At 38.5% G+C, this 27,319-nt stretch overlaps 1 protein-coding gene and 2 long non-coding RNA genes across 13 annotated transcripts in view; 2 read left to right on the forward strand and 1 right to left on the reverse strand.

Moving 5' to 3' along the window:
• The window catches only part of ANO5 (anoctamin 5), a 100,484-nt gene extending 92,734 nt beyond the window's left edge, over positions 1–7,750 (reverse strand). For all 11 annotated transcript variants that reach the window (XM_082342419.1, XM_082342415.1, XM_082342418.1 and 8 more), the window contains exon 1: positions 6,955–7,750. In XM_082342419.1, coding sequence (XP_082198545.1) covers positions 6,955–7,735 — 781 coding nt within the window. In that variant the 5' untranslated portion in view covers positions 7,736–7,750. The remainder of the gene's footprint in view (positions 1–6,954) is intronic.
• Positions 1–27,319, forward strand: part of LOC309606032 — a 1,194,635-nt gene that overhangs the window by 730,600 nt on the left and 436,716 nt on the right. The gene's annotated exons all lie outside the window — the stretch shown is intronic.
• Positions 17,830–25,929, forward strand: LOC309606022. The gene is made up of 2 exons (XR_014231606.1): positions 17,830–17,941; positions 18,418–25,929. It is a non-coding gene; the product is annotated as an uncharacterized lncRNA (long non-coding RNA).

Genomic DNA, 27,319 nt, shown 5'->3' on the forward strand with positions numbered 1-27,319 from the left:
AGGAAACTGGAACACGCTGCTACTCACCCTATTGTTAATGCTGTGAATAGTAAACTGTCCTTTGTCTCTGATCCAGGTGTCTCATATCTTCTACCAGTAACCATGAAATTGTAACAGGCTACTTGGTTAACTTCCATGTGTGGTAAAATCTCAGACTTTTCACAGCTCTTGACATTGATCGTCAGTATAATATTGATAATGACAGTGGTGATAATGGCTAACATGTATTGATTCTCTGTTGTTAAGAGATTTACAGTACAGTAGAGGAGACAGACCAAAAATTGTGATAAATGCTATAAAAGAGACAAAAAGAGCAAAGAGAGAGGGAGAGAGAAACAGGGAGGGGTGCAAATTAGACATGAGAAACTCAGAAAATCTCTCTGAGGGAGTAATGTTTATACTGAGATGTGAAAGTTGAGAGGATACAAGTCACATAAGAACACATAAAGGCTATAAGACAGGAACAGTTTTAGGTGTTGAAAGAAACGAAGGTCAAGCTAGAGATAAACAGGTAAATGGCAGAGAGGCCTGAGAAGATGTTGGACAGGCATGGAGTGGGAGACAGTTTGTGGAGGACCTTGTATGCCTGTATTTTCTCCTAAGAGAAATAGTAAGCCACAAAAAAGCTTTTAAATAGAATTTACATTTAAATTTTATGAAAAGCACTAGTTGCTGACTGGAGAATGGGATAAAAGAAAGTAAGAATGGAGAAAGGAAACAAATTATGAGGCTGCTGCAATGAATCACAAGAGATGATGGCGGTCTGGCCTGGAGTTGGAACAGTGCAAATGAAGGCACATAAATGGATTTTAGATATTTGAGTAAAAATTGGAAACAAACTGCTATCAAATTTCAGATGTGCAGGTGGAGAGACAAAGAAGATTAAAGACTCCTAGGCTTGAGCAATTCGAGATTTCATTTAATGAAACGGGGAAGATTATTAATGGTGGGCAATTAACACAGCAGATGCTGTTGGCTCCCCACAAATATCCTTTCTCTTCCTTGTTCTTTACTAACAAAATACTAATTATATGGTACAGCAAAGAGCTCTAGCAAAAAAAGAACAAAAAATGAAAAAACACATTTCCTAGCCTCCTTGTAACTTAAGAATATGACATAAATTCAGTTACCAGATATCACATAAATGGCATTAATGTCTATCTCCTAAGATATGTGCAAGCATTAAATGAAAAAAATGCGTGTAAATTGCTTCATGCAGTCATTGGCACAGAAGTGATCAATGAATATTAGTTATTCTTGTTGATATTGCTACTATTATTAGGATATATTCTAGTCTTTTATTAATTTTCAGAACTGTTTTAAATTCTTTGGGATGAGTTTTAGAGTGTCAGAATAAAGATGAAAGAATATCTTTTGTATTCAGGTCTTTTTGTTGCAAGACCTATTAAAAAGTTAATAGCTAGCATAAGCAAAGCTTGAAAACTAACAAACTATAGCTATAGCCACATCACAACTTTTCTAAGTGCAGGTTTTCTCATCTAAAAGATTAAAAATATAAGTAAAAATTATTTGAAAAATATAAAATATTATGCAGTACCATCATCAAAGGGTTTTACCCATGAATACTGTCTAGATGTACAGCTCAAAATTCCATAATGTCTTGACCACCTCTCATTGGACTTTCCAATAAAAAGGAAACCAATCTAGCAAACTCTTTTTTTTTTTCTTAATTTTTAATTAATTAATTTATTTATTTATGGCTGTGTTGGGTCTTCGTTTCTGTGCGAGGGTTTTCTCTAGTTGCGGCAAGTGGGGGCTACTCTTCATCACGGTGCGCGGGCCTCTCACTATCGCGGCCTCTCGTTGTGGAGCACAGGCTCCAGACGTGCAGGCTCAGTAGTTGTGGCTCACGGACCCAGCTGCTCCGCGCCATGTGGGATCTTCCCACACCAGGGCTCGAACCCGTGTCCCCTGCATTGGCAGGCAGATTCTCAACCACCGCGCCACCAGGGAAGCCCCTAGCAAACTCTTATAATAAGTTGATAAAGAACAGGATTCTAAGAAATACATGCTTTGTCTCTCAACGTATTGTACTTGCACACTGACGTAAGGAGGCTTTTATTTTCTTGAGGGCAAAAACAGTCACTATTGTGCATAGAACTAAATATAGTTCCAAGCACAGAGCAAACAAATGCACACCTTAAGCTAGAGTTATAGAGCATTTTATAATTCTGTATTTTAGAAAAGAAAGTAGAAAAACTGGAAGCATTAACCCCTCCTTCCTCTAATTATTTTTGCTGCATTTAACATAAAACACCTAGTTAAAAAATATTTTCAAACTGCTATCAGAACTTGATGCAATGCGTTTATTTGAGAATGTGGAAAGGGGTCAATACAGTTCCTCCAGATTATCTCCTGTCCCTACTAGTCCTCTCTTATGCTTTCGCCTTTCAACTTGCTGCTTCCTCGCCCTGGATCTAACAAGATTATCTTTTTTGGCTAATTCTTGCTTATTTTTCACTTTATATCGGTTTTGACATCCTCCTTTCAAGCCTTGCCTGAAACCTCCTCATCTGCCCCACAGTTAGCCTCTTCCCTGCCCCCATACCACCCTGAACTTAAGCCTTTTGTGGGTACCCAGCCCAATTATACCTCCCTCCGCAAGACTGCAAGCTCCCTGAGAGCCAGGTAGAGCGCACTTTCTAAACCGTATCCCTTTCTGAAAAGCAGAAAGATGAAAGGAGATAGATGTATTTCCTCACACACCATGCTCCCTCTCACACATAGTGCTAACTCACTCTCACTCACTCTCTCTCACACACACAATCAGATGTTCACACATGCCATAGACCCAGATACACTTTCACACTCACTCAGAGAGTATAAAGTTGAAGAAACTGTGCATAATCTCCAAACCTGTCAAAACAGAGGCCTATCTGAAGAGGCAAGATTTGAAGCCAACTACTCTAGATCGGCTTCTCATTATTCCTGCAACTTCCTCTAAAGTCAATAGAATTGACTGTACTTTTCCTGTGGGCTAGAAACCAGAACTACGAAGGGTTTAATATCAATCACTTTGGAGAATCATAAAATATGAGCTAAAATTTAAGCCAGCCCAAAGACAGCTTGGAGTTTTCACTGAAAGCACCTTACTAAGAATACACACTGCAGCAAACCCAGAACCCAAAAATAGCCCTTGCACTTACCAAATGGTCTTCTCAGTTTACACTTCTTCCAGCGGCATAAAATAACATATATGCAATCAAATATTCATATTACTAAAGGATAGGTGGTTTGGTTAAATACAATGCTTGATGTAGTTGTAAAGACGCAAGCAACTTTACATTCAATTTTAAAACTGCCCTTTCCAATGTTAAACCCTTAAACTTTCTTTTCCAATGCTGAATGTGTCATAAATCAGCCAAAGAAAGAATATTTCAAATCAGAACTTCCTTACAATGTCAACCAGTCAATAGTTCAATTTCAGCAACATTGATATTTTACTAGCAGTGTTTCTTTACATAACTATTTAAATGGTCTATTACACATTGCCCTTATAATTTCATTTTAAAAATTATTAGATTGTGGGAAAACAGCTAATTGGAGATCACTGATTGCTTAAATGTTCAACTGTTAAGAAAATAAACTGAGAAAATATAACAAGTCCTAGAAACATCCATTATGTCTGAAAGACACAATGTTAACATTCTCTCTCCGGGAAGAAATTTTATCACATGTAAATCAATTGTTTAACTTTCTCATATTTACTCTTCAAAGGTGATTTAGGAAATACATAATACACAGATCCAGACTTACCTATATTGGGGAATTTACTCTAAGAAATCCATTTGTATTTTAAAACACAGGAATAAAAGTAGCTCTTAAAAATTCATGCTGTGGAACCCAGTATTGTTCAGCCTTCTGAAACCAACACTTGTTTTCATAACTGTGTCATTAAACTCCAAAAAGAAACATATATTTAGAACTGGGTTTCCAAAATTCCACGTGACTGTCAATGTTAAAAAATACATCCTCATTGCAATGCACTTTTCATATAACCCTAGAAGTAACAGAAATCCTAATAATGGGCAATAAAACCAACTCAGCAAATTAATCAACATATTGAAAGACATTTAGAAAAATAAGAGTCATCTGAGTGGCCTGGACCACCCTGCTCCTTAGGCTCTGCTCTTACCAATGCCACTGTCTTCTGCTATTTGGATTCTGGATCTATGAACAAAACAGGTTATAGGAATTTGGGCAGGGTGCATTCGTGAGACCCAGCCATCAAATACATGTATTCCACATTAATATCCTTTTCTCCTACCTCCACCCAAATCAGAGGCAAAGCTTTTATCACAACAAGAGGAAATATAAATCAATTACAAAAGTCTTTGCCAAGGAAAGGGGAACTGAAATTACTTCAGGAAAAGTTCTAAAACCTTCCTGGGATGGACTGAAGCTTCAGTATGACCTCAAGCTGAAGTAACACTGATTTACGTATAAATTCTAGTAAGCAAAATTATCCTGAGGCTAAATTAGATCTTCTAACATCTGAGAGAGAGTAATGGTCAATCTCTGTAATGCCATATTGATATATTTTTTCCTTCATTATATGTATAAAGTTACATACTCCACATTTTTTCCCTCCACTCTTCCTTCAATGAAGAATATATTTCTCATAGCTTTACTTCAGAAGGACTGATTATAAGTAAATACTGAATGCTTCAAATGAAAAAAAAAATCTATTAAGAGCTTCAGATTACTGAAATTACAATAGGAAACAATTCTCTGCAAAGGAGGAAACCACTGAATAAGTACAGAATAGGACTTCTAATTTTATTTGTCTAAAAGACATTTAACTTCTTTTGCACACTGAACATCAATCATTTTCCCTAACAAGTTTACTGCATTATTTAGCAGAGCCGTTAGTCTAAAGTTTTCAATAGTTGTATTTCACTCTATCTTTAAATTATTTTTTGTTTAAAAAAAGGGGAGTTGCTTCAAGTGACACCATCAAGAACATGGAAAGAGAACCCACCAAATGGAAGAAAATATTTGCAAGCCATATACACTGAATATATAAAGAACACTTACAACACAATAATTAAAAGGCAAATAACTCAATTTTTTAAATGGGCAAAGAATCTGAAGACATTTCTCCAGTGAAGATATATGAATGGTCAATAAGCATTGAAAAAGGTACTTAACACATTTAGTCACTGAAAAAAAGTAAGTCAAAACCACGTTGAGATAGCATTTCACAACCACTAGGGTTGCTATAAATAAAAAAGACAGACGATAACAAATGTTAGTGAAGATGTGGAGAAATTGGAACTGTTTTATATTACTGGTGAAAATATGAAAAATGACGCAGACGCTTGGAAAACAGTTTGGCAGTTTCTCAAAATGTTTTATATAGAGCTACCATATGATTCAGCAATTCCACTCCTAGGTGTATACCCAAGAAAGATAGAAACATATTTTCATAGAAAAATCTTGCAATAAATCTTCATAGCAGCATTAGTCACAGTAGCCAAGAAAGTGGAAATAATCCAAATGTGCACCAATGGAAAATTATTTGGCAATAAAAAGGAATAATGAACTGATACAAGTTACAACATGGATGAACTTCAAAAACACTATGCTAAGAGAAAGAAGCCAGTTACAAAGACCACATATTGTATGAGTCTGTTTACATGAAGTGTCCAGAATAGCGAAATCAAGAGAGACAGTAAATAGACTAGATGCTGCCTAGAGCTGAGGGTAGGGGAGGTGGGGTGGGGAGGAGGAATGACTACTAAGAGGTTTCTATTTGGGGTGATGAGAATGTTCTAAAATTAGATTATGGTGACCACAAAATTGTAAATATACCAAAATTTGAATTGTACGTTTTAAATGGCTGACTTTTATTGTATGTAAATGAAGTATATCTCAAGCTGTTAAGAAAGGGGAGGAGGAGGATGCAATAATGCACTTTATTTCTTGGTGTCTTTGAAGACTAAATAGTATGACTTCTTAGATCATTTATCACTTAAAAAAAACTGTTTCCATGTTTAGATCTAACACTAAACAAGACATGAAAGTAGAGTGTCATTGAGAGAACTGAGTATCATTGAGGGCCATGGAGATAGACCCAGAAAAATACATGCATTTTCAGGAAAATGCGTGTACTAAAATAGACCCACAGAATACAGGTCCGGGGTGGCCACACGGGAGTTTCCAGGAGTTGGCCTTCTCTCTATTCCGTCCTGTCCCAGAGGGCTTGGTATTTCCCTGGACCCACACCTGCTTAGCTTCTGGCCGGTTCCTGGGGCCTCAGGCATGGCTCAGGAAGAAAGTCCAAGTATCATGGGTACTGGGAGACGGGAAACCCCGAAGCAAACAATGGGCAAACATTTTTCAACGGAACTAAAGATTCAATGAAAGCTTGTAAAACAGCATCCTCCCCAAGTGCATAAGAATCTCAAACTGATGGACCTTAGGGTTCGGTCTGCCCTTCCATAATTAACGATCATCTCAAAGCTTGAGCAGTAGTCGGCGAATAGAAAGGGGCAGCAAGACTCGAGAGCCAGCTCCCCACACAGGGAACTGCTGTCATGCGCCCTAAGCTTAGGCTCTCTCGGTGGGAGACTCCTTCTTTCCTCTGCCTGGGTTCAGAGGCCCGAGCACCTCAGTTCACTCGCCCGGCGTGCTCGCCTCGCCTCCCTGCACTGTGCGACCGCTCCGCGGCGTCCAGAGGAGCAAGGAGGGCGGTCTCGGAACCGCTCGGAACAGGTGCTGGCCTCGCGGGAGCAGCCCGAAAAAATCCCCGGCCCGGGCAGGGAGTGCTCGCCTGCAGTCCCCGTCTCGCGCAGGGCACGCCGCTACGCGAACATCCCCGGGATCCCGGCCGCAGGGCCGCCAACGTCCCCCGGGGTCCCCGCGCCTAGAGTGGCGCGGTCCACTCACGGAGCCCGACCCTCCCCCCCGCGCCACCCCGCCGGCTCCTACCTTCCTCCTGCACCATTTCCAGGACATCCGGGTCGCCCATCTTCGCCAGCTCGTTGATGACACTGCTGGAGGGGCAGCAGACTGCCGACCGCCGCGACTGGAGGCGAGATCTGGCCTGGAGACTGAATCTGATCGTGGGCCGCCGCACTTGCGCCGGGATCAAGAGATCCTCTTTATAAACCTCATTCTCCTCGGGTTCCACCAGCGTCGGGGGCTTCAGCCAGCTGGGCTTCTTCTCCAGCGGGTACTTCCACTCGACCTGGCCCTTGACCCTCGGCTTCACCGCCCTCTCCCTGTAGCTCTTCTGGGACCTCTCCCAGTACGTTTCCCGCAACGTGCCGGGCTGCTGGTCTCCCGGCTTCCACGAGCCCTGTCTCCTCTGGCTCTCTGGCGGCGCTTCTTTTGAGTCCGCCTGGGCGCTCTCTCCCCGCCTCTCTCTACTCCTCCCCAAGTCCTCCACGGGGGCCTCCATCTCCCCGCCCCCCGGTCCGCCGGGCTCCAGGCCACCCCGCCCCTTTTCGCTCCCGCCCTCTGATTCACTCGGCCCCGGCTCCGCCGCCTCCTGTCCCTCTTTGGGGCCCGCTGTCTCCCGGGCCCCTCGGCCGGGCAGCTCCCTTCTCAACAGGCCTTGCTGGTCCCATCCCACCGGGTTGGCCCTCGTCCCGGGCTCCTGGTTCTCCGGGTTCTCCCGGGCTGCCGCCTCCGCTCTCTCTGAACTATCCTCCGATGCCAGCCGACGGGCCAGCTGCGTCCTCAGCCAGTTGGCCTGGTCCTCTTCCATCTGCCCAGCCCTCCGCCTAGCATGGGCGGCACTCGAAGAGAACCCCTTCCCAGTTGAGGAGTTATTTTTTGTCGGGTGAGAAAAAGCCCTCCTTCCTTAAGGCGACCCCACCCCCTTAAGGCCCGCGTGTGGCCAGGTCTCCAAGGTTCTAGCAGCCCCCTCCCTCCCGAGTCCTGCGGGTGGGTATTAACTTCGCAGCTGGCAGGGTCCGCTCCCGGGACGCAAACGCGATTTCTAACACGGTTGGTGGGAAGTCAAACATGTTTGTCGTGAATTCGAATTCAGCCTCTGCCCCTTAAAAGTTGGATGGCATTGGTCAAGTTTCTGTAAGCCTAACAGTAGCCACCTAGGGGACTTTTGAGGGTCACATTATACAGTGCGGGCATAATGTGTTAAAAATTTAGCTGCTATCAAGACTAACCCATTTTCCATTGAGCCCTGCTCCGCCTCAAAGTGTGTCTTAGTGCCTTGAGAACTTCAGCCTCAAGCAGAGCGAATGGTCACACTCTTCACAGGCTCCTCTGAATTGGTTCTAGGTTTCTGAGACCTTATCAACTGCCACCTCCCCAATAATTGGGAGATAAGAAGAATTACCCTCTAACAAAGGAAAAATAGATAAGTGATGATGAACTAAGGGTGAGGTAGAGGTCTGAACTGAGGGCCTTGAGAGTGCTAAGGAGGGCATGACTTTGAGTTTGGGGCAGGCATGGGATGATTTAAGAATAAGGACATAACCAAGGAAGACTTGACCTTTCTTAATTTTCATGTTACTCTATTTTTCTCCCCCCCTTCTATTGACACTTTAGAACCAAGAATTACCTTTTACAGATGAGAAAATAGGCCTTGAGACAAGTGTTTTGGTGAAGGTCATGCTTAACTGTGGAAATGGAAATCACCTTTTTTTCCTATGCATTGCTATCTGTTCTCTATTTAAACCTCTAGGAGTATATCAGTTCTGGTCAAGTGATTTCAGACTATAGGCAATTCCTTACTTGATGCATTCTGGAATTGTGTTTGAAATGTGAATATACATAAGTCAAGCAATAGACTTACATGTAATTATAATGAATTGCTAGTTATGATACAAGTGTTTGGTTTTTACTTCTTGATTAATCATTGTTTGAGTCTAATAAAAGGTTTATGATGTGATTTGTTTCATGTTCTTCCCATATACCAGGTACTCTGCTAGGTGCTGTAGATATTGTGATTTAACAGATGGTACAATCTTTGCTTTATGTAGATTAAATAAAAATAAAAACAATAAAATTATTGTTCTATAATTTTATATAATTATGTTTTCTAGTCTTGATTCTGTACCATATTTGAAGTGATATATGAAAAGACATTTAATGATGATTTTGTGCAAAATTAAATGGAATATTTTGATGCCAAATTTGCTAATATTTTATCAACTTCTCTAAACTTTGTTAACAAAAAATTGGCTCCTCCTTGTGTTCTTTTGATAAAGGTGTGTATCTTATCCATAACTCTTGAGATCTTGAGAAATTTTCTCTGAATTCTTATCACTGAAATACTTTATTTTGCTTATCCATTCATCATTTTAGGATCTGTCAATTTCCTCCATTGCTACACCCTGCCTCTTGAGACACAATCTTTAACCATACATTTCCAGAATTATGTTATGAATAATGAATACATGTTCTTTTAATGTAATTGAACACACAGTTTTGTATTGAGACCAAAAAGTTATCTTTTTTAGCCCTCCAAATAATTTCAGCCTTTGTTTCCAGATTATTCAGCCTTTGTTTCAATGTTATTGCATCATCTGGTAGTGCCTTTTTTTTTTTAATTTGCCTCTTGTGTCCTACACTAAGGGTGGTATGCAAAAGTGTTTAAATGACAATAGAAACACAGCTGTAGATATAAAAATGGCGATACTTTGGTAACTAAACTGTCAAATGATTGCTTAAAATACTTGTTTGCCAACTGGTAAGCAAAAGTATGAATTCTCTGTAGGAAAGCACTTCAGGGGTGTCAGTATATAATGCATGAAAGCCTGAGCTGTATGAAAGTTAAGTGTATAAAATTGAGCAACACCTGCATGTGAACATTTTTTATTCTAGCAGCCTGATTAAATAGATGGATTTAACTCTGAAGAGGACAAGTTCATGAGCTACACTCTGGAGGCCAGAAAAGACCTTGGAAAGTCATCTAATGAATCCTTCTCCCTGCTGGTATCTAAAGCAAGGGTATGGCAGCTCCAGTCGGGTTTGGATCAGTCAGCTTTCTCGATTTCTCTGCATGCCAAGGCTTTAACTCCTACAGTAAGTGTCTCCTTTTGGGCTACTTGGCAATCATTTACTTTTTAACCCCTAAAAGTTTCATTTATTCCATGTATTTTCAACATCATTACAATCCATATAAAATAGCATGCTCTAGGGTATGGATCTTTGAATCAGGAGTCAAAAGACCTGCATTTTATCTTTGTCTCTGTCCCTTAATGAGCTAAAAGGCACAATGACCTTGAACAGATGACTTTGCATCCCTCCTTCCTCATCTGTGAATATTAAGGCTCTTAACTTGTTCCACCCATCTCCCAAAGTTGTTGGGAAAGTCAGACAAATCTTATACATGAAAGGACTTTGGAAACAATAAAAATGTAACAAACATGAGACAGTTTTATTGACTAGCAGAGGTAGTTATAGATTTACCAGTTGGTAAGGATACTAATTGTGGGATATTGTTTCCCCTGCAACAAAATGCTGCTTCAACCATTTCTCTGGGATTTGCAGGCATTTTCTCACTCCACACAGATTCCTCACTCACTACATACTGGTTTCAGAGGAGGGGGCCAAGTCTCCTTATTTGCAATATTTATTTCTTTGAATCCTGACTTATTTAGGCCCTGGACTTTTACAATAAGCCCTAGTCCTGTTTACTAGGACCTTCATTGCTCCTACCATCTGACATTCTTCCCTTTCCTAAAAAAATGCTCATTTTACAGGCTGGCCTCTGGAACTATTGTGGTCATCAGAAAAGCCAGTACAATTCTGAGCACTTGGGTGGTTTGTCTCCTATGCCTTGTAACTAGAAAAATGCAGTTGGTTCCCAGACTGAAGAGATGGGGGATTGTCTCAGCAGAAGGCCAGGAACAAGAATGTTTTCATCTCTCCCATGCCTGTTTGCAACAGCCACTGAGATTACAAATGACGCCCTTCTTCCTGCAGTCTGCCAATGACTTTCTGTCACATATAAGGGAAAATCTAAACACCTTTCTTGTCAGTAGGAGTGCCACACTATATTTATGTGATCTAAGTCCACTTCCCACCTCTCCCATCACGTTCTAACCATGCTGTCTTTTTGCTGTTCATCAAACCAAATGAGCACTTTCCCATCATTTCCTGAGCACTTTGCATTGACTGTTCTCCCCATAAAGATCTTCACACGGATGCTTGGTGGTTCACTGTCTTCCATCATTTAGTTTTCTGTGCAAATGTCACTTCCTTGGGAAGAACTTTGCTGACCACCCTAAGAAAATAACCTCACATCACTATCCTCTTGGCCGGCATTTTTCTTCATAGCTGCTATCTCTTTCTGACTTTGCATATTTAATTGCTGATGCATATTTATTTTTGTATAAGATCCATGGAGCCTGAGGTTTTCTCAGTTTTCTTCTCTGTTGTACCTGCGGCACTTAGAATGGTGCCTGGCATAGAAAGGTTCTCATAAATATTTGTTTAATGAATGATACGTCAAAGGTCTATCATCACATTTCCTATTCCCTGAGTCAGTGGCTGACTCCTCCCTTGCTTTCCTGAATCTGAGAGAATAATTTGATTACATACTTGCAGTGGCTTGTGGCTCAGTGCCATTCTGAGAAATAATTTTCTAATTCTGAAAAAAAAATAAAATTTACCTAAAGAAACAACTAGAATCAGCAGAGATAGAGACAGTAAATCAGGACTTTGCCTCACCATCTGAGCACCAATCTCTTGGCTTCTCTTTGAAGACATATTCTAGACCTTTGGCAAGCAGTGGCAGCAGATGACAAGAAGAGGCAAGAAAGACCCATCTGTGCTTTAGTGCTACTATATTCTTGTAATAACAAGTGTCCTTTGGTATAAAGCAATCACATGCTCTTGTTTAAATGCCAGATGCTTAGGATTGTTATTTTTCTTTGGCATACACATAAACAGGAGATAAAAAAACAAACGAACCCATATGGTCTACACTGGCTGCATCAAATAAGAATCTGGATCTTGGGCCTTGAGTGGAGATACCTATATTGCTATATTTCCCTTTCATCTTTCACAGATAAAGTTTTCCATCAGGGAAACTACACCCACTGGGTCTAGATTTTCTTTACCATCAAATCTTTTTTGAACCTTGTCATGCAACTGAAAGAAACTGTTCCCTTAAAGGTTATCCTTCATTGCCTTGTATCAGCCATTATATCCAGTGCCTCTTTCCAGATCTTCACAATAGACCTGTGCCATTCTGAGTCTCCATCCATAATTCTGACTCTCGCACTCTTTAGGAAGTATGATATGGAAGAAAGAGCATGTATGTTAAAGTCAGAGGTTCTGGATCAGGCAGACCTGTCCAAGTTCGAAGTGGCTGCATAAACTTTAGCTAGTGGGCTAACCTCTCTAAACCTTAATTTCCTAATCTGTGTAATGGAGACAGTCATATCCAACAAACAGTGTGGTTATGAAAATTAAATAATAATGCTAAGTCCTTGGCACATAGCATACATTAAAAGAATGCTAGTTTTCATCTTTCTTTTGTACATTCAATGATTTCCTTGCCTCTTTCATCTTCTTTCAGCAAAATCTCCCTTGTTATTCTCATTTACTCTTTTTTTTTTATTAACTCTCTCATTCTTTGAGGCACCCAGTCAAATATCCAGCTCCACACTAACTGCTTATTGAAAATTTCTAAAGTCTTAAGTCACTTCTATGTTTTAATATTACTCTAATTTGAGCAGATACAAGGCTAAATCAATTTCCTTCAAACTAGTTCAACTTCCCAACTCTCCCACTTATTTCAAAGTCACCAGGATTATCTCAAGTTGGTGATTAGTAATTATAATAGCTACTATTATTCAAATATGTATTAATTAATATGCTTTGCATATATTACTACATTTATTCCTCATGATGATGTGAGGTAGGTACTTATTATCAGACACCTCTGTATGTACTACACATCTTGGCTCACCCTCCTTTAAAATTAACTTTACTGAGGTATAATGTACATTAGTAATTATAATTATATTAATAATTAAAATCACTAATTTTAAGTGTGCAATCAGATATATTTTTGACATGTATATAGTTATGTAACAATCACCACATTCACAATATAGAACATTTCCCAAAACTATTCAACACATTTGTAGTCAATCCCTTTATCCAATCTACCAGCCTCTGGCAATTGCTGATATTCTTTCTATCACTAATTTTTTGGCTCACCTTTATATGCCAGTTTTTACTATAGCAATTAGTTATGCACATGTGCAATTTGAAAGAATCTTGCTTTGACTCTACTGAGTATCTCATACCTCCTGACCTAGGGTTTTTCCATCACCATGAAATGGGTTTCCTATGCTTGTCCACTCCACACTATTCTGACACACATGCACACCTTTAAGTAGGAGAACGTTAACACAACATAAAGCTACTCTGACCAACTGGGAATGAGGGATAAATATTCCCCTTTTTTATTTCTTGGAGGGGCAATTCTGAGATGCATTTAACACAGCTCTTCAAGCGTTCATCAGAGGGATCTACCCCCTTTAGCCCTTGGATTGGCTTGTCTTCCTTTCATGTTTGTTCATGTTTGACTCTTCCCACCCCCAAACCACCCCCAAACCTTCCTTAAGATCACCTACCAAAATGATCTTCCTGTGTATAAGTCTTACCTCGGGCTCTGCTATTAGGGGAAATCCAGGCTAAGATGAAATTATTATTTTTATCCCTATTTTTAAAAATGATTTAGTAAACTAAGGCTTAAAAAGGTTAACTGCCCACAGTTGCATAGTTATTAAAAGAGCGAGAGCTTGGACCCATCATAACCTGATTCCACAATTTGTGTTCTTAATCACCACATAGCTTTTCAAGGTGGAAACTAAAATCAGCTTTGATTTTGTGCAATATTTTAAAAATGTATGTCTAAATTACCAATTTTCTGTTGTTTCTTCTTTTGAAATGTGTCACTCTTCAGTTATTGAAAATTATTTCATCCAGCTGGAAGTCATGCTGGGTAATCTCCTACTGCTTTCACTTTATAGCCCCCATCTTTGATTACTATGATAGCCTAATAGTCGATTTTCTTCCTTCCCATCAAGCAATACTGTTTACGGATAAGTATGTCAGCTTTGGGGTTTGATGAAACTGATCTTAAATCTTAGCTCTCTCAGTTCTTAAACCATGTGATATTTGGTGGGACTCAATCTCTCTGAGCCTCAGTTTCTTTATTTATAAGATAGAGAAAATAATTCCTAACTCACAGGGTTGTTTGGTGCAATGAATATAATAACTCATGTGTTTTCACTTGTTCAAATATTAAACTATGGGTTGCCATTTTCACTTTATTGTATTTGTTATTGTTGTTGAGTTGACTTTAAGTGGTAAAGTTTTTGAGAGGATGGAGCCTTTTGTTGTTAAATATATATCTATACCTTTAATTTCTATGAAGGAATTTATTAGTCTAAAACTTTTTGTAATCTATGAAGCAAACGAAAGATTTCTGGATTTTGAAATCAAATGCATCACGCATAAAAATATCGGTACAAATATTGCTTGAAGTAATGGAAGGAACTCTTAAGACCCAGCAGAATCACATATTGATTAAAGTGCTCCATTATGTAGCGTTCAGATGATCTTTTGTGCTGTGGCAATGAAATAAAAGCTTCTGAGAAACAGTAATTTCCCATTAAAAGATGATTTAATGCTTGGATTTAAATATGCTGTCATCCAATTCATGTTCCCTAAAATATACCCACTATTGAAATTTTAAAGGAGTCCTTAAAACTTGGGTTATATAGAAAACCAAACTTGACTGAAATACAGGAGCTTCAAGTTAGTGAAAGCATACAGTTTTGTACACTAAAATCTGTCAGGCCTTTTATAAAATATGTTTGTGCAAATTTAGTCTATTTTCAAAGTACCTTATTTGGTTACAATTTCAACCATAATTACAAAGAAAATGCAATTAAAGGGTGTCACTGCCTCAGTGGTTACATCTGGCATTTTATCTACCTAATTAAATCCCCTTTCTAGTACTCCACCCAAAGGCTACATGGTTTTAACCAGTAGCATAAGAAACATCAAGAATATATTTGACTCTCCGCAAGTCATGAGCATACTTGTAACTGAGCCTGCTGTGGCTTGTAATTTCATGTTTTAAGAAGAAAGTTCTTAATCACATTCTTTATTTAGTTCCCCCAAGCTAGATACTTATTTGTAGTTGCAAGCAGTCACTCACAGAGAAAATGAGCCCACCCTGCTTGATTACATACTTGCTTTACATTAAGGGGTTGGCTCTATCCCAGAATTGCCAGAAAAGTCATCTTCAAAGACGAAGAAATGGGAATCTGTAAAAGAAAAACAAGCTGCTTCAAAAGTTTACTGATCAACACCCACTCTACCGAGGTCATAGAAGGTCCTGCAGATGGACCCCAGGGCAGGGTCTGAAGGACCAGGACTTGTCCAGGTAGGGTGTTCAGCCAGAAGAAAAAAGAACAGATAAGCACTCTGAGCATATTTTACATCTGTGATTATTCAATTATTTGTTCACTAATCTCTCCTCCATTACTCTATGAGGACTTGAACCATGTCTCTTACTCATCACGGCATCCACCATCGGCAAGCACAGGGCCTGACATATGAATATTCAGATGAATTGATATCCAAATGAATCTCTCCATTGTTTTGCTCTTTGATAGTTTCTTTTGTGAGTGTCTTTTCTTCCCAACTAGACTGTAGTCATCTGAGAGCAAAGACTGTATCTTATATTCTTCCAAGATCCTTTCCAATGATGTTCCATTCAAATCAGTGTCAATACCTATGGGATGTTAAGCTGTGAATTTGAGAAAGTAAAGGAAAAGTTAAGGAAGCAAGAAAGGTAGTAAAGAGTTGTGATGCTTTATGCACAGCACATCTCTAAGTATACACTGAATTATATGAACGTCCCAAATTTGATCATTTGTGATCTATAAATTCTATACTAATTTCATATGGCTTTACCTAGCTACTGGAAAGTGACAAAGGTTGAGAAATCCAGAAAAAACCCATAGCATTTGGGTGGGCAAACAAAGTCTAAATTACAGTTCCGCTACTTAATATTTCCATAATCTTGCACAAGCTTGCAATTCTTGTTCGATCTCAGTTTCCTCAGTTGTGAAATGAGTATGTGTCTTTTTTTGGAGGGATGTTGTGGAGATTAGATGAGTGGAGAATTTGAAGCTCTAACCCATTACAGACCAATAAAATTAGCTCCACTCCCCAATCATCTTGCGCAAGTATTGTAACATCTCCTCACCTCAATCTACTTATCTGTAAAACAGGCAAAACGGATAAAGAAGTTAAATATGAATCAGAGTTCATACTCATAAGTACTACACTATAATTTTAAATTAGCTCCTAATGGCTTTAAATTCAACTTGTTTAAAAATTAACAGTTCTGCATACAATAAGATACGGAGCTTGTATAGGACATAGAAAAAAGGATGTGTGTGTTTATCTGTGTGTGTGAGAGAGAGAGAGGCTAAAGTTTTCTGTGTCTGGGCTTGGTTCACCTATTTTTTCTTCTCAGTGCATGAATGAGTGACTAGTATGTGTCACACTTCATAAATCTTTGCATGCCTAACCTTCATTTAGTAGGAACGTGAGGTGTTTATCTCTGAGTCAGTCTGCATGTCTGCTCACACTATAGGGTTAGCTGTTTTGAATAAAAGAAGGTTCATAGTACAAGAACGTGTATCATTTTCTTTGTATTTAGGGATCTTTCAATCATTTTATTCAACGGATCTTAATTCTGACTCTGGCACTGTTCTAAGGGCTTTATATATATGAACTCATTTAATCTTTCTAACAACCTCATACAATATATACTATTCTCCCTCTTCTTCTCATGAAGAAACTGAGGTGCAAAGGGTTTTCAGTAACTTGCCCACCCACAGTCACAGCAGGTAGGTGAAGCCAGGATTTCAATGGAGGTAGATAAGCTCAGGAGATCATGCTCTTCCTCTTTGCACTATTCTGCCTCCTAATGGTTTATAAACTTTACACATTACAGCTGAAAACTCTTACTGCCTAGCAGATGTGTTAAGCAAAAGTGATTACCAATTAATATTATGTAAATGACTGTGAGGGCTGCCCTGACAAAGATAACTCTCGAACTGCCTATAATTGCACCATTAAAGTTTCATTTATTTGCATCACAAGTTACCCCTTTTAAGATGTATAAAGGCTGGGCAGGGGCAAGGAAGGAGAGAAATGAATCCTGGAGCATTGGAAAACTGCTTGGAGGTCATGACTGGATTTGGTGCCTCAGTAAGAGAAAGGCAGAGTGGACAGAAAGGAACTTCCCTATTAGGTAAATTGTCAAAACAGTGAGTTCATTACCATGAGTTGCTGTTTGTGAACAAGGAAACTGAACCTCAGAGAGCTTAAGGACTTGCCCATGGTCACAAAGCTGGTAAGGAGCACAGCATGGATTGGAAATTGTGTCTAACTAACCCCATATTCAACTGCTATTTCCTCCATTACCCTTCTAGGGAAGAGGAGAAAAAGGGGAAGAGGTGATCTAGGGACTCGAAGGGGGAAATAGAAGAGTTTGGAGAAAAATAAACCTCTTTCTAAGTTTCTAAGGTTGGCCTATTCTTCAACTTTTTATTTCTATTCTTTTGTCATGTATTCATGTCAACTTGTTATCCCCTATATTCTGCTTTGCTTGAAAGGACTTTATTGATTGACCATGTTGTGCAAAGTACTATGCTTGCTGCTGTGTGTGTCTGCAGAGAGAGAAATATTTTTTTCTCTAAACCAATGAATTTATGATCTGGTTAGAGAAATAATATGCACATGTTTTCCCAGATAAAGCCCAAGTTTCTGAGCCTGGCACCAAGGCTCTTCCCAAGTGGACCACCACCTTCCTCACTGCCCTCAAAGCTCTTGCCTTCTCCTCACTTTGACCTCATTTGAGAACATCCAACTACTTACGATGCAGGCCTGTGCCTTGGTAAGTACTGTTTTCTGGAATGTGTTTCTCATTCAAGGGCACTCCTATCCCTCCTAACTCCTAACATAGAAACTGATGGAGTAGCAGCTAAAGACCAGTCTCATGATATAGACTTTGCCAATTAGATGCTCCCATTTAGTTCTTTGTAACCTAAGAAAATGGCACACACACATATACACACAAAGACCTGAATTCATTCATCATGGTGGTAAGTGGAACCTAACAGACCATGTTTAGATATGTCATGATGACAGCAGCAATATCTAGGATGGCAGGTATGTGGGCTAGACCATTCCTGCCGTAAGATGGCTATTATACCTTCTGTTCCTGGCCCTTTAAAACTGCTTTGATTCCTGTCTCTTTCCTAAGCCTGGTCCTCCTGTGAAATGTTGAATCTCTGAGCCCTAATAGTCTTTCATTAAGGCCCCTTCTATTGCTGCAACCAAAACAGCTAATTGTCCATTCTCTGTCCTCAGACTATGAAATCTTCTCTCAAGCATTTTCTGGTATCTATGATCTGAATTAACTATTCTCTTCTTTTTTGAAATGTGCCCATTACTATATGAGGTAGGTACATTGAAAAATATAGGTAAGTAATTTGAAAGAATGTTATTCTATAAGAGTATATATAGCATAATATAGTGCAGCCTAGTTCAGTATAGTGTAGTATATATTAGGTCCTTTCATAGAACAAGGATGAGATATCTTCAGGACTTAACTAATGAAAGTTTATTATAAGTATCTTACAAGTGATCTTCTTGGGTGTTCTACCATTTCTCTCTCTCTTTTCCCCTTTTCTCTCATTCATTCATTCAACTAATATCACTGAGCATCTTTGGTATTGATTAGCATTGTGCAAGGCTCTGGGGACACAATAGTGGCCAAGACAAATAAGGTCCCTATTCTAATGATACTTCTGGTGTCTGGGGAGAGAGAAATAAACAGGTAAAAAATTAAAATGATCATTTTAAAAGGGTTATAAGAGCAACAATGGAGTGATATGTTAGAGAGTTATTGGGTTGGGGGCGTATAGTTTATGTAGGGACAGCTAGGAAGGCTTCTTTGGAGAGATGTTGTTTTAAGCTGAGGTTTGAATGATGAGAAGAAACTAACTGCATAGAATAGAAGGAAGAGTATTCCAGGTAGAGAAAGTAGCATGCACAAAGGTCATGTGGTAAGTTCAAGTCCAGGAAGGAGACCAGTGTGAATGATAGGAGAGGAGGTAGGAGGGCCAAGTAAGGGTTCTTTTATTAGGCTCTAAGTGGTCACTTTGAAATGTATGAATTTTACTCTTCCATTTTTCATGGATTATCCTCTGCATTCTGTGTCTTTGGATTTCAACCTTCCTAATTAGGAAGGGTCTAATTGAACAGATCACCTTCGTTGCTTGTATTAATTAAGAGAATGTTTCCTCCTCTGACAGATAACCCTCGAAATCTCAGTGACCTAATACTGAGTGAAACAGAAGTATATTTCTTACTCCATGAAATTCCGAAATGGTGTTCCTGATCGGTGTTGGGGAGCTCTATTTTACTTAATCATTCAGGGACTCAGACTGATAGAAGATTCACCATCATCAACCCATGGCTTTCAACTTTGCCCTGAATGTAGATATGCAGACTGGGGGTGGGTTAGGGAGTTTGGGGAAAGTAGTGAACGGGTGACCTCATGAGAGGGTTTTATGGGCCAGTTGGAAGTGATGCACAGCATTTCTGCTCACATCCCGTTGGGCAGAATTCAGCTATATGACCACACCAAACTGCAAAAGAGAGTGGGAAATGCAGTCTGCACGGTGCCCAGGAATAAAGGGAAATAGTTCAATCAACCATGGTCTGTGTAGTGAATTGCCTGAGGTTGCCTTTCTTGGTAGGTATCAGTGGAGCACAGTGTAACTGGCAGACACTGTGAGGCTTCCTACCCATGGGAGGTGGGTAAAGACAAAATGTATTTTGAAAAATAAAATTCAAGTAAATATAATTTTTTCTAGAAAATGGAAAACACTAAAATTTTGATAATACAAACTACAGAAATTGTCTTGCCTAGTTGAGATGGACAGAAAATATAGTGATTCTCACCTGAAGGAACAGTTCCATAGGGCAGTGTAGTGAGATGAATAATTCCCCACCAAAAGACATGTTTAAGTCCTAACCCCTGGTACTTGTGAATGTGACCTTATTTGGAAATAGAATCTTTGTAGATGTAACTAAATTGAGTATCTTGGGATGAGCTCATTGTGCATTTAGAGGTCATTTTGCATGGAAATATGAGGCAGAAAGGAAGTAGACTTCCACCTTAATTTTATCCCCAGTGAGTACTTCCAATGCACCCCCATACCCCCTCTCGCAGCAAAATATCTTCCCTTACCATTTCCAGGGATTGGAATGTCAAACATTCTCAAAACTCAGTCTTTCCAGTCAGCCGCAAGCAGCATATAGCACCTGCTACATCTCACTCAACTCTCCCTTGTCAAAATCCAGCATTTCACAACTGCTTGGGGGAACTTCAGGGGACCTGTGATAATACATGCATGTAGTTAAGCTAAAGCTGCTGAGGTCCCTGGAGGTCAAAGCAGGATATTTTTAAGGAAGGGAGGGGAATGATCCTCTGCTCAATTTTCTAACAACCGAGTCCCACAGGGGCAGTGCCAGCCAGTTCCTCAGCTCTTGCTAGGTCCCTGATGACAGGGGCTCCATCGTACCCTGATTCTAATTCCTCTCTTGCCCAGGAGCTCTCATATGACCCAAGAGGTGTGATGGGCAGCAAACATGATCCCATTGCCTCTACCTTTTCCATCTCTTCCATTGCCTTGGCTCCTCCTTCTTGAAAAAAATCCAAAAAACAGAAAACAAACAAAAAACAAACCCCTTTGTTCTTCCAGACAAAGAGACTTTTGGCAAGAGAGAGGAGAGTCACATAACCACACCCACCTCCACTCCAGGTGACATGCACATTGCATAAGGAAAAAGTAGAAGGAAAGGAGACGATTATTGGTATAGAGCAAATCTGCAGCTGTCAGTGATTACACCTCCTCTCCTGAGGCTGATCCTCCTGTGCTGAGGAGCCATCAAAGATTTTGAACTTGTAGTTCAGCTTTTGTATGACTTGCTATTTATTTCCAATGCCTAGGGGAAGTTCACTTCTCCAAGTCTTGGTGGGATATTAGTTGATGAGATATTTATAAGGTATAGCTGGCAGACTTTGGCTCGGTTCAACCACAGGATTTCAGTTGAGAATGGAAAGAATAACATCTGGTGGTTGCATTAGCCCTGTGAAAGAGGCTTCAGGAAAAGTGCCAGCATCCATTTAGATCTGCTCATTTTGTACCTATAGAGGCTAAAAGAAGGCCTAATGGAAGAGAAAGGATTCCAGTTTCAGCCTAGGAAGGAAGCCAAGGACAATAACAGAGGAAAAGGAAAGTGAATTAGTTTGAGGAATGCATTCAGGGTTAGAAACAGAGAACTGGAAGGTGTTGGGTAAATAAGTGTGATATGTCAAATATATATAGGTGATGTTGTATTAGTTTGCTAGGGCTGCCACTGGGTGGCTTAACAGAAATTTATTTTCTTACAGTTCTGGAGGCTAGGAGTCTAAGATAAGGTGTTAGCAAGTTCAGTTTGGTTCAGTTTCTCTTTCTCCTTGGCTTGCGGATGGCCATTGTTTCTCTGTGTCCCCACATCGTTGTCCCTCTGTGCACACTTGCCCCTGGCATCTCTTTGTGTATCCAGATTGCCTCTTCTTATAAGGATACCAGTCATATTGGATTAGGATCCACCTTATCAGCCTCATTTTAACTTTTTAATTCTTTAGAGGCCTTCCTTATCTCCGAATACAGTCACGTCCTGAAGTATTGGGACTTAAGCCTCCAACATATGAAATTCGGGGCAAACACAATTCAACCCATAACAGATATATATTCAGGATAATGAACAAACATGATTTTTTGCACAATTGAAACACTAATTCATGTTAGTCTTCCACTGTCCCGTAAATATTTGTTTGGTAGAAGTAAACATTTCCTAACCCTGGATGGTATTTAGAAAGAATCCAATACTTTTCTGCTTTTAAATAGTTAAAATATCACTTAACTTTACAAAATATTATTTCAATTAAGTAATTAGAATGTGCCCATTTCCAGATATCAATTAAGTGATTCAATTGTTATTGAAAGATAAGATTTCTTACCTCCCTCCATGCTAAGGTCTGTAGATGGCAGCTGCCTGCCTTCAGGAAAGAGGTTGTATAATTGACTCCTTCATCTCTCTGCCCTTCTAATCCACTTGCTAGCTGATGTTTTTGGTTTCTAGAGGCAAAGCTGAGAAGAAAGGAAGTAGAAGTGAGGAAAAGCATTGTCTTAGTCAGCTTGTGCTGCTATAACAAATACCATAGACTAGGTGTCTTAAACAACAGATATCTATTTCTCACAGTTCTGGAGACAAGGAAGTCCAAGATCAAGGTGCTGGTCAATTCAGTTCTTGGTGAGGGCTTTCTTCCTGGCTTGTAGAAAACCACCTTCTCAATGTGTCCTTGTATGGCCTTTCTTCAATGTATGCGGGTGGAGAGAGAGATTGCTCCTCTTCTTACAAGGGCACTAATCCCATCATGACCTAATCTAAATCTAATTAACTCCTAAAGGCCTTGCCTCAAAATAGTCACACTGTGGGTTGGCCCTTCAACATATGAATTTTGGGGGACACAAATATTCAGCCCATAATAGGCACAGAGGCATCCTGACTAGGCTGGATGGCTTCATGATCTCAGTTGCTGACAAATGTAATTGGATCATTAGTGACTACCATTGGTGAGCACCTCTCTCCAGCAATTCCCTTGACCTGGGTGGCCACTTGCTTATTCCAAGTGGTTGCTTATAGCGCATTTCCTTAGCCACCAAGATTCTGTCGGCCATATCCAGCTTCTTGCAGCTAGGGTTCCTCTACCCTTCTAGGCAGCTTCCTTGCTCAAGAAACTAGGATAACCCAATACTGCCTCTTGCTCCTGCATGGTTTACAACTGGTTAATGGGAAAACTCTCTCATTCCCCTTGCTTCAACAAAGCCTGAGGGTTCAGGCCTATCCCAGTGTAACTCTCTCTACCTTGCTGCCACAGACTGTATTGGTACAAATCAGTTACCGGTTGTCATTTTCTTAATTACAGTAACAAATTTTAAGTCTTGTGAGTGATCCTGTGAGTACTTGTCTGCCTGATAAGCTTCAAGTAAGGGTTTAGCCAAGGTCTAGGGTGGGGTGGATGGAGGACTCACAGTATAGAAACAGCTTTCTCCAAGGAAATCTCTTTACCAATTCTTCTGCCTCCTCTCCAATCCTTCCATATTCTTGATTTGGTTGCTACTTTCAAGAATCAGTTAAAATATCTCATCTCTTTTATTCTGGGACCCGGTCAATTCACACATACACTTACTTACCCAAAGAGAGTCAGTGACTGTGAGAGAGATAAAGGGAAGTATGAAAAGTATTGAAAGAGATACAGATAGAAATAGAGGGACAAGGATAAATAGGGAGGTAGGAAAAAGGGAGGAAGGAAAGGGGAGAAAGAGACGAAGAATGAGAGAAATATGCTAAGAATATTAAAGGTATTTGTGTAGGAATGGTGGAAAAGATGATTTAGGTATTCCTCTTCATACATTTTGCCTTTTCCAAATATTTTACACTGATTTTTAGAATAAACTTTTCATTTTAGAATAGCTTTAGATTTTCAGAAAAATTGCAAAGATAGTAGGGAGAGTTCCCATATACCCCTCAATCAGGTTCACTTATTATTAATATCTTACATTAGTGTAGTACATTTGTTACATTTATGAACCAAAATTGATATATTATCATTAAGTAAAGTTCATATCTGTTCATATTTCCCTACTTTTCACCTAATGTCATTTCTCTTCCAAGATCCCACTCAGAATGCCACAGTACATCTAGTAGGTCACATCTCCATAGAATCCTTTTGGCTATGATATTTTCTCATTCTTTGCTTGTTCTTGATGACCTGAACAGTTCTGAGAAGTATTGGTCAGGTATTTTCTAGAATATCAGTCAGTTGGGATTTGTCTGAACTTTGTCTCATGATTAGATTGAGGTAAAGTATTTTGGGAAGACCACAGAGGTAAAGTGCCATTTTCATCCCATTATATCAAGGGTAAGTACTATCAAAATGACTTATCATTATTGATGTTAACCTTGATTACCTGGATGAGATAGTGTTTGGTAGATTTCTTTACTGCTGTTACTCTTTTTACCTCTTTTTCATACTGTCCGCTTTGACAGGAAGCCCACACTTCAGGAGTAAGGAGTTATGCTCCATCTTCTTGGGGACAAAATCAAGGCATAAATTATTTGGAATTTTTCTGCATAGGAGATTTGTCTCTGGTCCCCCATTTATTTACTCAGTCATTTACTTGTATCAGTATGGACTCATTGATAATTATTTTATACTTTGAGTAATATTGTAAAAAACTAAGTAAATGGAAATATTTCTAATTTGGCATCAAATTGAAACGTATTAATAAGTGCAGAAAACCTTCATATTAACTTTTTCATATAAGCTAAATTTAACCAAATATAATTAGCTTTGTAAAAAATAATTTTTTCAAGTAACATAACTAAAGGAAATAAAAGAACTAACCAAATTAATTTAAAAAATATTTTTAAACCAAATAAGTTTTGAACTATACCCTTATTCTAAAGACAAAAAAAAATATAAACTAGTTTTGAACTCTACTCAGTAGGTTTGTATTTCACAGTAGCATGAGTCTAGCAATTCGGAAACTACTTTTTGCATATTGCAGTATTGAGCTAATGAGGAAAGACATTGGTGATGTTTGGAGCCAGGATTGTCACTCTTAGAGAAGGGAGATACAAACATAGAATAGTGAAAAGCTAGAAGGAACCCGTAGTATTAGATTAGAATTTTCCATGGTTGAAACAGGAAAAGTACAAGATGAGCTTGGAACATTTTGTGGCGCCACAAAGTAAGAAAGTGCTCAAAAAAAAAAAAAAAATGATGGAAACATGTCAAAATGATGAAGGCCTAGCCTGAAGAGGCTTCCAGAGGCCAAATCTGGCACAATTGGAATATCAAAATAAAGAATTATGGTAATGCATTATAATCCATTGATTAAAAGAAGAATCCATGTGCCTATACTGCTGATAAGTAAATTGGGGAGAAAGGAAAAATTTTACAGTAGAAGAATGCCAACTACTAAAAGTAGAAGGAATGATGGTATTAGAAAGTCGCCATCTTGTGATTATCATAGCAATAATTGATGCAGGCATGAATCATCAAAGGATGATAAAGCTGTAATGTAAACTTTGATGAGAAATAGGATATGTACATTATCTCAAAATATCTTCCCAGAAATTACTTACTCATCACCAAAAATGGGACATCTGATGTGATGCATTACCTCATTAATATCCCAGACAAAAAAGTATACTCTGAATTGAATTATAAGAAAAAAAACCCCACAAATTCTTGTGAGACATTACACATAATAACTAGCTTGTAGCCTTTGAAAAAAATCAATGTTGCCAGAGACAAAGAAAGCCTAAAGAACTGTTCCAGACACTAAGGAAATACTGAAAGCAAATGTATTGTGTAACCCTGAATTAGTTTCTTGATTGAAGAAAAAAATTCTAAAATGGAAATTTCTGGTATATAGGTGAAATTTGAATATGGAATGTACATTATATAATAGCAGAAAATTTAACACAGTAGTAGAATTACTAGTGGCCAAAAAATCATAAGACAACATATATTCAGCTTCAATAGTAATTAAGCAATGTTATATAAAAAAAAGATTATATTATTCAGTGTTGGTAAATACATAACAAAATAAGTGCTGTGATATACTACTCATAAGTATGTGTCTTGGTGTATGATTGGATGGGTGGATGAATGGATAGATAGACAGGTAAATAGACAGATAATGATATATCTTTTAACCTGAACATTTTCAGTTTTTAAATGTATCCTAATAAGAGCTATTTTTACTATTCTTGCATCTTTTGGGAAACTTTGATTTTTTTTTCAAAATACAATTTACAAATGTTTCTTTTCTCTAATTATAAGATTGGTATATGCCCATTCTAGAAAATTCAGAAAGTATGAAAAATTTTTAAAGAAAATAAAATGCATCTGTAACCCTCCTGCATAAATCTAACCACCATTAATAAAAGAACATTAAAAAATATATTGGGAACATACTGTGTATATAATTTTATTTCCCATTAAAAAATTTAACATTATATCATAATGTTATCAAATATCATTTAATAGTTTTTGAATATCTAAATTTTAATGACAATATATTCTGTCTGTGGCTATAACAGAAGTTTATTACAGCATTTTCTTTACTGTAAGGTATTAAGTTTATTTCCACTTTGTTACTATTATATTGCTCTGGCAAATGTCTGTACATTCATATTTTACATATCTCTCATTTTCTTAAGGTAGATTTAAAGAAGTAGATTTTCAGGTTAAAAAAATCTATCTATCTAAACACACGCATCTGCACATTGTTTTCTGGAATTTGTTTTTGGTTTTTGTTTGTTTGACCAGTTTAATACCCCTGCCTATGGTGTATGAGAGTATCTATTTTGCTATATATAATATTTACTAGCATTTAACTCTTTAATTTTGTTTTTGTTTAGATTATATTGCTTTTTTACTATTATAGATAAACTTTTTTCTTATAATTATTTTGCCATGCTACTACTGTGAATTGTTTTCATGCTTTGCTCACATATTTGTTGAGATGTTAGAGTTTTTCATTGATTTATGTGACATATATATATGTATGTGTGTGTTTATATATATAGAGAGAGAGAGAGAGAAAGAGAGAGAGTTAGAAAGACAGAGAGATACGTACCAATATACTATAGCTAAAGGTATAAGGCTGGACCTATAGCTGGAGATAAAAGTAGAAATAGAGGCATAATTATAGAGGGAGGGAAGAAGGAAGGAAAGGAGGGAGACACAGAGAGAGAGGATAGCAATGAAATATATGACATAGATATAGATTTTTCATTATTTTAAGATTCCTGAGGAAGAGATCATTTTTTCTGGTTGATTTTTATTATAATTCTTCTGATAGTAATATGTTTCTCTAGATTAACATAATTACCTGTTCCATTATCTTAAAGCAGCGTGTGTGTTCTATAGAGAGATACTTTTTTTAAGAGTGCATATAGTATATTATTTTAATGTAACTTTTTCTTGCTCCCTTTAGTGAGAAAATCTACTTATGTACCCTTTGTAAAATTTCTGACCGCTTTTTCAGTATTTAGTGCCCTCTGGTGTTTGCAAAGAAGGGATGGCAATATATTTTACCTCTAATTTGTTTCCTGCTTATTAGGATTCCTTGGTATG

Source organism: Balaenoptera borealis (genome assembly GCF_965194805.1).
Source record: "Balaenoptera borealis genome assembly, chromosome: 11".
Taxonomy (NCBI): Eukaryota; Metazoa; Chordata; class Mammalia; order Artiodactyla; family Balaenopteridae; genus Balaenoptera; species Balaenoptera borealis.